At 40.4% G+C, this 12103-nt stretch overlaps 1 protein-coding gene across 1 annotated transcript in view; it reads left to right on the top strand.

The window, feature by feature from the left end:
• The window catches only part of TMEM255B (transmembrane protein 255B), a 66930-nt gene that overhangs the window by 8790 nt on the left and 46037 nt on the right, over window positions 1–12103 (top strand). The window contains exons 3-5 of the mRNA XM_017736977.1: window positions 1054–1196; window positions 5790–5852; window positions 6902–6969. Of these exons, the coding sequence (XP_017592466.1) occupies window positions 1054–1196; window positions 5790–5852; window positions 6902–6969 (274 nt within the window). The remainder of the gene's footprint in view (window positions 1–1053; window positions 1197–5789; window positions 5853–6901; window positions 6970–12103) is intronic.

The following is a 12103-nucleotide window of genomic DNA, read 5'->3' as shown; positions in this document are numbered from 1 at the left end:
CTGAGGGCTGCTGCGTCCAGTCTTCAGAGCAACATCACAGTCTCTGCCTTCTCCCAAGGCTGGGCAGTCAGGCAGCTTCATGAGGCTGCAGAGGGAGAGACACTGGTCCCGCTATGGCCAGGCTGTGCTCTCTCAGGAACTCCATCCTGCCCAGGTGCAGTGTATGGTACCATGGTATTGCATGTCCCAGTGCTACAGGGTGATCCTGCACACTCCTGCCTTGCCTTTCAAAGTGAGAATACCAAAAATGAGGACCACAGTTTGATTTACTTGGGTGTCTTTTGTTAGTTAGAGTCATGTATCAATGGCTTTTTAAAATCAGTCTTACATAAAAGTCTGTGCTATGGGCTGGGGCCCTGGTGTGAGTAATGTTTGGCTACAGCTCAGATCTGCCACTGGGATAACAAGGTTGAATGCTTTGGAGCAGGCTGCAAGCTGAAGGTGAGCATACTGGTTTTCACTTTGGGGTATCTGGATCCAAATCCCAGCAAGACTGAATGTATTTCACTGAGCAGCTACTGTTAGACAAGTCTCATGTATGAGTTTCACCTGATAAACTCTATTGCTTTGCTTCAGGGATACAGATTGATTACCCCAGTAAATATGAAGAGCACATTCATTTTCATGATAGTATGCAGAGTGCCTTCTAATCTTGTTTAAAATATTCGTTTTTATGTTCAGGCCAGGTAGAGTCAAATTGGCACTTCACACAGGTAAGAATTTAAGGCCTGCAGGATCCAATTTACCAACAGGAACAACACTTAATTAAATGTTACTGAAGACAAGGCATAATTATCACTGTCACTGACTTACAGTTCAGTTTAATAAAAACTCATCTCATGCCTGTACCCAATGCGTGTGCATTAAGCCATACTCTAGCTAACTCTGTGGTTTTTAATTCCTTCTGTTGTCTGGCAGCAATTTCCCTTAGTGGGAGAACGACAGTGGGTTATCAACAGAAAAGATTAACAAAAGAAAATCTTCCATAATTTTCTATTTGTTCTGCCATGATTGCAATGAAAGCTATTTTTTTTTCCCCCCCACTCCCTACAGGACAGTTTGCAAAAAGGAAGAAGACTTCACTTTGGTTCACAGTCGCACTGCTGGTGGTGTCTGTTTTCATACTGACCATAGGTCTGGCAGCTACCACACGAACAGAAAATGTTACTGTGGGAGGCTACTACCCCGGCATTGTTGTAAGTAAAAAAACCCATTTTAGAATATTAGGTACATCCAAATAAATTATTACCAGCTGTAAATGGGAAGTTCTGATAGATTGAAAAAAAAAAAGAAAAAAGACAATTAGTCCTGTTGATTTCACAGGAGAGAGATGCTGCTTTGTTTTGATCTAATTCTAGTGTGTTGTAAAGCAGGGGGGTAACCTACTTTTCTGAAGTGCCCTGAAGGGGAGGCTGTTAGGGGGCAGAAGGAGGTCAAGGTTGCACTGCACTGCACTGTGCTGGTCTCAGGGAACTCTGTGAAAACCTCTGCTGGACTCCTGCTGGTCTCCATTAAAGGTGGGTATCGGCACGACTGGACAGTGGGATAGATTTGAACAACCTTTTAGAAGTTTACTACTTTGATGGCATGAAGAGCCACTCCACTCTGGTGTCCGTGTGCCAGGAATTCTGCTGTGTCCATGGCAGGGAAAGCCCTGCAAATGGACATGTGGAGGTTCTCCGTAACATCCTTTTGTGCAGGCTTGCTGCCAGTTCTCTCATACAAGATCCTGTTTCCAAAATCCTTACTCTTGTTTTTGCCTTGGGAACAGAGTGCTTAAAAACATTCCTGCAGTGGGCACAAGGTTCGAACTCTACCTGCTTTGTCCTGTGGTGCCTCTGTGACTTCTGGGGAGGAGTAGCCCTGCCAACTCCTTGCTGGTTCAGCCCCCAGGCCCTTTCTGATCTCAGGAGGAGGGATTAATTGTATCCAAAAGTGTGGAAATGCTTGGAGTAAAAAAAAGTAATTTAAATTCCTGGGCTGAGTTTTAAATACGAGGAATATAGGCAGCAAATAGAGAAGGGCTGAATCAGCCAAGGGGAGGTAGAGGGTGCAAGGTGAAGAAAGAAACTCACGTGCTTAGAGTCAGACACTGCTTAGGTGTGTGGCTCCACTAGTGCCAAAATGTGTTGTAAGGTACCATTATTTCTTGCTCTCTATGGAATGAAACGCCCAGAGAAGAGGGATATGCATCTTCTAATACTGTGCATACACCATTAATAATTTAAGTTAGAATTGTTCCTCCTAAACAAGTCATCTTAAATCTTAGTGTTACGTTGAGAACAGGATTTCTGAAAGATAATTTTAGGATAATGATCTATAAGGAGCAGTATTTTAAAGATAGAACAAAAAGCAGTTCTGAGAATAAGACCTTAGAAGAATGATTTTCCCTTTCATTAACCTAAAATAGATTGATACAGATAAAGGTCTCTTCTTCTGAAATTTGACATGAAATCTTTTGTAAGACCACATTATCTGCATTCATCCTAGGAAGAAGTTTCATTTTTAAACTGCTGTCTTTAACAAGTGTAATAAGTAATAAACCCATGTGCACAAAACAGGTCATTTCAGCATTTAGTTTCTTGTAGGAATAACACAATGTCTGTTCACTCATCTGAAAAATATCACCTGCTAAAATATTTTTTTAAAATCTTGTTTTCATTAATAACCAGATAGAAAAGCAAGGATTTATTAGAATACTTTGAAAACAAAACTTTTTATTAATAATTTTCTCTTTCAAAATATTATTGGAGCCAAATAATTTTCATAAAATTCAGAATTCTTTTTGTGCACACATGATGGATTATTGAAGTAACTGAGAAAGAGTGATGGATAATTGTCAATGTAAATGTCATCGAGATAGTAAATATCACAAACATTTAGCAAGAGTTAAAAGCACTATGCAAATCTTACATGGTATCTTGCCAAAAGCCTGGTCAAAGGTGTGTGACAGCACTGTTGTGTTTTTGCCTCACTGCCAGGGATGACTGACTCCAGTGCAGCATTGGCAGACGGACTGTCATAGAATCACAGAATGGTTTGGGATGGCAGGGACTTTAAAGATCATCTCAACTCCCCTGCCATGGACAGGGACACCTTCCACTAGACCAGGTTCTCAAAGCCCCATCCAGCCTGGTCTTGTACACTTCCAGGCGTGGGGCACCCACAACTTCTGTGTGGGCAACCTATTCCAGTTCCACCACCTTCACAGTAAACGATTTCTTCCTAATGTCTAACCTAAACCTACCTTCTTTCAGTTTGAAGGCATTACCTCTTGTCCTATCTCTTCACATTTTCTTGTAAGGCACCTCTAGGAACTGGAAGGCAGTAATAAGGTCTCCTTGCAGCCTACTCTTCTCCAGGCTGAACAACCCAAACTCTCTCAGCCTGCCCTCATAGGAGAGGTGCTCCAGCCCTCTGATCATCTTTGTGGCCTTGCTCTATACTCACTCCAGCAGGTCCATGTCCTTCCTATATCGGGGGTCCCACTGAAGGCAGCACTCTAGATGGGGTCTAACCAGAGCAGAGGGGTAGAATTCCCTTTTACCATCACCTGTTTCAGAATGTACAGAATGGCCCTCAAAAGGTGCTTCTCTTCTCTGCTGACAGTAGAGGGAGCTTAGAAAACCAGCAAACCCTGATCCCAAACTTTTAGATGCCTAAAGCTAGGGAATGAATTTGTCACTAAATATTTAACTGCTAGGCTCAGAGAAAAGCAAGAATATGAGGAGAGACGGTGTTAATTTCAATTAAAAATAAGGTCTATTTCTCACAGACTTCCGTAGTAAAATATTAATTTCACAGCTGGTAGATGAGATTAAATCTCCAGTGACCTTCGGTAAGAAATTTTGGTCTTAAAAAACATGCAGAATTTACCCTGCCTGAAGACACCTGTGAAGATGAGTAACACTATCCACTGGCATAGATTTGCTTGTATCTAGAAGTATTTGCAGAACAGGTCTTCAGGGTTAGATCCATAATAGTTTGGCTTCTGCCAAGTTCCCACTGGCTTCAAGAAGAGTTAAGTGCCTTGATTTCCCTGAATATTGGTCTCTTGTAATTTGTTTTGAAAAAATCTTTTTTCTGAATATGTCTTTATAGTGCTTGGTATTTCCTGAACTTATGCATCCAAAGTAATTGAACATAAAATATTTCCGTGTGTAGATGAGTTAATATAATGTTACACTTTAGAAGGTGTCTGCATTTAATAGATTACTGCTTGATCATCTGTTTGGACTGTCTTTTTGGAACGGTCTGCAAAGACAGAGTTGGAACTGCTTCAGCCTCATTTCCTTATAAATATTTATACTTAAATACTTAATGTCACTTCTCTGGGACTACTTACTGTATTATTTTTGTTTGCTAGTTTTATACTCTTTCAACAGGGTCCAGTTGTCCCAGCACCACACTGACCTGGCCTCCCAGAGTTCCCAAATAGCCTGTTGTCTAAGTGGACAAAAACCTAGCTCATATGACCCTAAAACAATCTCAGTAATGCTGTGGCTTTCATCATGATCTCTATTGTTCTGCTCCTTCTGATTTAATTGTTATTCTTCTGTCTTTGGTCATTTTTTTATTCTCATGGATATTACTCATTTTGTGTTCCCTACATCAGCCATAAATGAGGCTTTATGGATTGTTCCTGTTGGAATGAAAAATGGGGTTTGGAACCAGATGTCATTTTGATGTAGTTATCTTAATTTACAAAGTTGCTGTCCCCTGAACAGAGTGTCCTTGCTCATGGTTCTAAGTATCTCTACTATTTAGCTGTCAGCATGGGTGCACTTGCCTACTCTTTCAAAGTCTCTGCTTTTAGTCCTTGTGCCTCCCTTTCACATAAATTTTCCCAAAGCACTCAAGGTCCCTACATTCGCTTTCTTGAAACTGAGTGATGGATTCCTCTTGTGATACTGAGCGAGTAAAGTGCTTGCAGGGGATTTGCTTTCTGCTGTGAGCAGTTGTGCGTAACAGCAAGGAATTTACGGGCATTGCTTAAGCCCTTGGCTGGGACATGTAGTCCTTAAAAACTTAATTTGTGCTTGGGAGGAGAGGCTCTGAGCTCAGTCCAGTGGCCTCATTACAGAGAGGGGCTGGAACCATGAATCCAAGGAGTTTCTACTGCTCCAAACCTTCACGTGCCCATCATAAGGAGGACACTTTTCCTACCATCCCGATGTTGAAGCAACACTGGAACATTAAGGCCAGCTTACTTCAGTGTCCTTTCCTCCCCTCTTTCCTGTGGCTGTTGGTAATGGAGCTGACTGTACTGATACTTTTAGCATTTTAGCAAGGAGTTTTTCTGGGTTATGTGATAGCACCTAATCATTAAAATCAAACAAGAGTAAGGGTTTGAACTTGGGTCATTTGCATGGTGGGAACGCATCCATTTTTTGAGAAAAGCAGTCTGCAATTGCCTAAAGCTTTACAGCCTTTCAAAATGCTGATATGTGGACTAAAAGTAAGTGGTTTTTTCTCCTACTTTACTTAGTTTTTGCTTAACGGTTTGTAAAACTGTACATGACAACAGTAACAGTAGTCAGTAGTGTGTCTATACAGACTTCTGTTTACTACATGACAGATTTTGCAGTGAACTATCAAAGAGCTGCAGTCCTGGCCATTTCCCATTACATTATATGATTTATGTCCAACAGTAACTTCCACCTTTTCCCTTGACCTGCCCATTTAGCCCATCTGTGTGGTGCATTAGCTCAGATATCACTGTATGTGTTGGTGTGTTGTCCAGATAAGCTGACCTCATGCATTTCTGTTGGTTTTGTTCTTTGCCTTAGCTTGGCTTTGGATCTTTCCTAGGGATTGTTGGCATCTACCTGGTAGAAAACAGAAGACAAATAGTAAGTAACAGCCCTTTTAATTTTTTTTTTCTTTTTGTATCAGACTGTATTAAACATGAAAAGCAGGGATTTCCAGTTAAAACTGCTTCATCTGCCTCGAAATGTTAGTCATTTGTTTCACCACTTCTAAGAAGTTTTATAGAAGCATGAATGGGCCAGTAACTTCCTTTGAACAAGGCAAAACAGAAGCAGCTTATTTTGTTTTACTTTGCTGCTGGTTTAGTGAGTTGAATTGATAGAGGGCAGAATCACTTAAGTGCCAGAGCCTGGCCAGGACCATGTAACTGGGAAAAGGATGGGAAGAGAGCAACATACCAGTCTGAGCAGCAACAAGCTACATAATCAGCTCCGCCCTAGCAGATGATCTCATCCTGCACAAGAAGTTTAAGTCAGGAACAGTTTCCTGAAACTATATGTGTTAAATAGAAGAAAAAATCCAGAGCTCTTGCTGTCAAGATTCCCTGGCTATGACAGACAGGATCTGAGATACCATGTGATTTGTTTGTAGCTTTAGCTTGGCTTTCCAAATACTTTGCTTTTATTTATGTGAGGAAGTCATAGAAAGTCCTTGGGGCACCCAGGTAAAGGAAGGTGTACTAAGAAGGATGAAGGAATTTGTAGAAATTTTTAGCACTTTCCTTCCTCTCTTTGCGAAAAATAGCAGTCTTGGTTGAATAATAGCATGTCCAATGGGCACTTCACAGTAGACTGATTATAACCAAGCATCATGAAATATGATTAATTTCATAATGCAGAGCTTTCACTGGTGTAAATCAAGAGTGGTATTAAGCTCAGAGGAGGAACTGATGGATTTAGCTTGTATTTTGCTAACAAGTAACTACTTTACTTACAAGTAGTCATAATATCACTCCTTCATAACATCACTCTTCTTTTGCATTACCTGTAAGTGTCAGTAGTGTATATGCAAGTATTCCCTTGCTTTTAACTTCTGTTTATAGCTGGGTTTCACAAAGAAGATTTATAAAGCTGTAGTATTTGTCTTTTTCTGTTCCCTATTCTATGTTTTTTAATGTGTTGACCAATTTCAGGCAAATTCAGGAGGGAGGTAGAGACTTCAAATGTGTGCAATTTCCTCAAGTTTCAGGAAGATTCACAGGTGGGTAGAGGAGAGAATTATGACCTAGTTCCCCCATGGTGGTAAACACTGCAATGTCAACTCACCACTGTTTAAAGTAGAGGATCCAAATGGACATGACGTGTGAGACAAAAATTTGCAGTAGGTCAGGTGTCATTAATTTTGCTAGTAACAAAACAGCTTATTTAAGACTATTGCTCCTGATTTCTGCATCAGGGACCAGGATGAATAGCAGGTTCCTAGTTGCAGGCTCAGTGCTGATGAAAATAGCTTTGTCTTCCACACCATTCATGCTACCTTACTAACAGACATAACATTTTAGGGTTGTTTGATTTTTCACTTTTCTGCCTCATGGTTTTCTGTGCTCTGTCCTTAGCAAAAGTAAAATGTGTGAGAAAGCCATAAGGTGGGTAAGCAGTGGTTAAAGTATGTATTCCTCGATGTGCTGTGTCATTTACACAAGGACTGAGGAGACATTAGTGTCCAGGATGTTTGGGCTTAGTGCCTGCTTGCATTTCCCAGCATGGAACAAGGAAAACTGCTTTCTGCTTGTAACACTTACATATTATGGCTGTTGGAAGGTTGGGTTTCTGGGGAACAGACTAAGAGAATAACTAGAAAGTTTAATTATGCTTCTTGCCTTGGGAACCATCCACAGTGGGTCTTTTAACACTGTCTGTGCTGAGGCTGAGCTGATGGTTTCAAATGTTGTGGAAATGAGATTGAAAGGTTTTACAATGGAAGGCAGTAGTTATTCTCTGGGACATAACTGAGTATATTTGATTGGAAGGGTTTAGGGCAGCTTTAACGAATTTGCAGCCATCAGTAAGATTGTAAAGACTTATATAAGCACATAAATGTAGCATAAATGTTATATTCCTGTACCTAAAAATTATATACTTTGCAGCAGGACAGAAGGCAGTGGAAAGGAAAAGAAATTGCTTACTCAGTTGCTTCTATTTTAACTAGACTACCTTTGAGCAGTTACTGCAGTATAATTTGAATTTAACCCAGTGTAGCTCTGACAATTATCTGGCCCCTGAAATGACTCAATACTTCATTTTTTATTTGTTATTTAAATTGAAACTGAATACAGATGCAATTGCACTAGGGAAAAAAAGTCTATTTCAAATTGACCATTCTACTTAAATCTATTTCTCTTTTTGTCTTGAAGTTCTGTTTCACTGTGACACATCAATTATAAGTCCAGGTTCTTTCATGGTTGATGAAATGCTAAATGCAATATAAAATATATAATAATTAGCAGAACTAGTACAGTAAAACCCCAGCACTCAGTAACTGATGAGCATGGAGTTTGAGAAAGAACAAAAGCACAGTTAGGCAGAGTGGGCAATGGTTTGTTCTCAAAACATGACATTAATAATGTTGCACTTCTTTGACCTCCTTCTTGGCATCCCAGAGCCCGCAGTGGGAGTTCATTGTGCTGACCAAGGTATAACCCTTAATTCAAAGGAACTGCTGCTTGAAGAAGCAGGCTCTGCCTCATTGACTAGCATGATTTCACTTCAGCTCTTAGCATTTGTGCTTGGCTGTGATATGCAAAGCTTGGCACCAGCAGAACAAAATCTCCCTGTGACTAAAGATTTGCACTGATTTGGATGTTTCTAACTGGCAGACAGAAGGCATTTCAAGCATAATGTGTCAGTGTCCCTTTTTGCATCTCCTGCAGTCTGCAAAGCAGGTTATGGATTGAAGAGCAGTGTGTAAGGCACACTTAGTCCAGCCGGATGGGTGAAAAACATGATACTGCTCAAATCAAATGGATTTGATTGTAAGACATGAAGTGTCCTCGCTTGTTTGCTTGCTTGCCATCTCCTCGCATTACAGGACAAAGTATTTCCAGTTAGGAAATGAGATGCTGAAATTACATACAGAAGTGGGGAAGGCTGGGTGTGCGGGGGGGCTCATGGCAGCAGAGTTGAGCTGAGAGCTGAGGGTAAGTAAGTAGTGCTGAGGGAGTGATGTAACAGGTTTCTCCTCAGAAAATATGTGGGGGTGGCAGGAGCTTGCACCCAGAAATGGATCACTCCATAAATGTGCAATGTCGATATGACACCATGCATGTAATTTTAGCTAACCCAATGGATAAACCAAGCGCTGGCTCACAGTTTCCACTCACACGTCTCTCCAATGCCAGCCTCACCATTCTGTTTGCAAGGGTGAAAATCAGCACCCTGAAGCTGTGGTGCCTACAAGAGCAATGGGGAGGTGCAGTGGGGAGGTTCAAGGGCACCAGAATAGCTGTCAGGGTTTTGAATGTTTGCAATATCACAGTGCTGCCTGCAAGAGCCCTCACCAGGGCTGTGGGAGCACCACCGACAGCAGCACAGCTGTGGCAGAGAGCAGGCAGGAAGGGCATGGGCGGAGGTATGGGAGAAAAAAGGACACAGGGAGGATGGGGAGGGGTCATTGGAGCAGGAGTGACCCCTCATGAGATGTGAGTTAGCACAAACCTTGGTACTTAGGATGGAAGCAGTTGTCTGCAGTAGGTCTGACACCCAAATTCATCCACTGTTCAGTCTTCCTCATGTTTTCTTCAGGTTAACAAACATTTAATTTTCTCACTGACATGTCTAGGATATACTCAGATATAAACCTGGTGCTCAGACTGGTCCTTGACTTATTCAGAGAGATGGAGGCATCACCTCCAGCAAAAGCAGAATTTGAAAACATGAGGAAGGTTAAAACATGGAGCTCTGCACACAGACAGAAAAGGCAAAGCTATTTATTCATGTGCCTTCTCAAGGGATGCTAAGTTTAGGTCCCTTAATACGCTTGCTTCGCAATCTCTGTCAACAAGAGTTAGATTTCAAATGAAGTGTTGAAAAGACACTACAGCTGAAGTTGGAGAAACAAAGCAATAATTTTCTCTTCTGTTTTCAGATGATAGACTTCCCTGACAATGCATGCATCCCTGTCCTGCATTGACATTGTGTGAGGTAGTATTTCAATATTATCTCTGATTATTTTATTGACACCAGACTTTACATAAAATGCCCAGTGGGCATTTTCTGATGGACGTAATCTATTTACAAGATAAACTGGTTTTGAAAAAACTTAAAGAGGTTTGGCTCTTCTGAAAGCTGACTCACACATGTAACTGCTTCAAAAAATCCTTTATTCTGAAACAGATGTAAAGGTAATGGTTATTAGTACATGCACCCCCCAAAAATACTGCTATATTTATACCTAATTTGCTCTGTTCAAACACATTCTGTTTCATTTGCTGTTTGCAAATCAAACATTCTGGAAGAAACTGGCTCTAGTGCATATTTTGATCAAAGATATACTAATTACTGATTGATTTCATATCTCGTATTAGGATAATTAAAGCAGCTTGTTCTAATAAAGAAAGACCACTGAAATTCTGTAGATCCCCTGAGACTATCTTTGATGTTCCTGTGCAAATAAATGGAAGAAGCCTTTAGTGTGTTGCAGGGGAAATGCAGAAAACATAAAGGCAATCTTTGTAATTACCAAGGTATTATTTCTCTCCTAAACTCAAGCTTCTGACAAAGTTAGAAGCACTTCTTTCTATCAGTGTTGATTTTCTGTATGCTCATATTTCACACAGTTCCAAGAAAAACAATTAATGCTGAGGTAAAAACATTAATGATGGAAGAAATTAGTAATCATCCTTCTCTTGTTTAGTGTCTTTAAAATGATTGAAACTGAAAAGACCTACTAATACCTTTTCAGTCATAAATGTGTGCTAGGTTTTGCAGTGTGATCTAACTACGCATTTCAGAAGCAGACAAGATTTATATAAAGATAATCAGAATAGGTTGACACTGACACTTGCATGAGCTCGAGAGGCTCTTCTTTAGGTGTCTGCATTTTTTTCAAAATATAACAGCATCTTATTAGCTGTTAAGTTCAAGCAGCTTATTCTTTGAGAACATCTTCCTGCTCTCTCATGACTAGCTCTTCAAGACTATAATGAGGCGCTCTTCAGAGGCATCTTGTTCCCTCCTTAGGTTCTGGAAGAGGCCTTTAAGGGTGGCTTAAACTAGATTCTGGAGTTTTAGTTAGCTGAAGTGTGGTAAGAAAAATCCTGTGTTAAGTGACAATTATACTTCTCTTCTGTAATACTGAGGATATTACAAAAGATATCATACTATAATTCTGCCTGGTTTTGAGTTTAGAGCAGAGCAGCCTATGTATAGAGGGCCCATAAGCATGGTGTAGTTTTGGGTATTAGCTGCCTTATTTTGCAGGGATCAGCTTTGAGACATCTTTTTAATCCTTTTTGGGAAGGATTTGGAATGTGGTCTATCCATGGTAGGTCTTGGACATCTGTGTTATTCCTTGTAATGCAGGAGAATATTCAGCAAAAAAAGGAATAGAAGTGAAATGAATAACTGGAGATGTTTTGAAGGCTCAGTTATTTCAGCTGCAGAGGAGGAAGATAGGTGATATATCTGTGGGTATGAAAGCACCATCGAAAATGAAGACAAGGGAAATTAAAAGAAGAAGTTCCATGGGCAAGGAAAATGTAAATAAGTGGGAAAGTTGTTTCTAATTTATTTTAGTCAGTATAATAGTATGAGAGACATTTTGCTGTTATTAATGTTATATATTCCATTAATAAAGACTGAGTAAAATACTTTGGATTTCTTTATGCAGTTCTTTGACCTCGTGCATTTAATGTGGTGATTTCCAATTTATAATAAATGTAAATACCCACTGACACAAAGAGATCTTTTCTCTTCCCTCCTTTGCTCCTTCCTCTATCTTGCTGACTCCTCCTCCTCTTCCCTGCCCTGGCTAAAAATATTCTCCACTGGTTAAGTGAGTAACAAAGTTCACAGCCAAGTGAGCATCAGACAGCAAAAGTTAACTGGTGGGGCTGCATGGGTAAGGGTAAGGGTAAGGTTACCTGATTGGGTAAGGGTAGAGAGGAATCTGTGAAAGGAGGGAACAAGACTTGTCCCTTTTGCTAGGAATAATTTGTTATATCAACTTTCTGTGGTGTGAAACCATCATCTAAGTGTTGTCAGTGAGTTAAATGCCTGAAGATAGATAGCATAAATTTCCCAACAGTGTTTGAGAATTTTGAAGTTCAGGGACTCAAAAATAGATGCTTTCACTGTGCAAATTACCAAAGGAGGTGTGGGAGATGTTTACGCTCTTC

Source organism: Corvus brachyrhynchos, unplaced genomic scaffold (assembly GCF_000691975.1).
Source record: "Corvus brachyrhynchos isolate BGI_N302 unplaced genomic scaffold, ASM69197v1 scaffold83, whole genome shotgun sequence".
Lineage (NCBI taxonomy): Eukaryota > Metazoa > Chordata > Aves > Passeriformes > Corvidae > Corvus > Corvus brachyrhynchos.
This window is presented reverse-complemented; position numbering and strand designations above follow the sequence as displayed.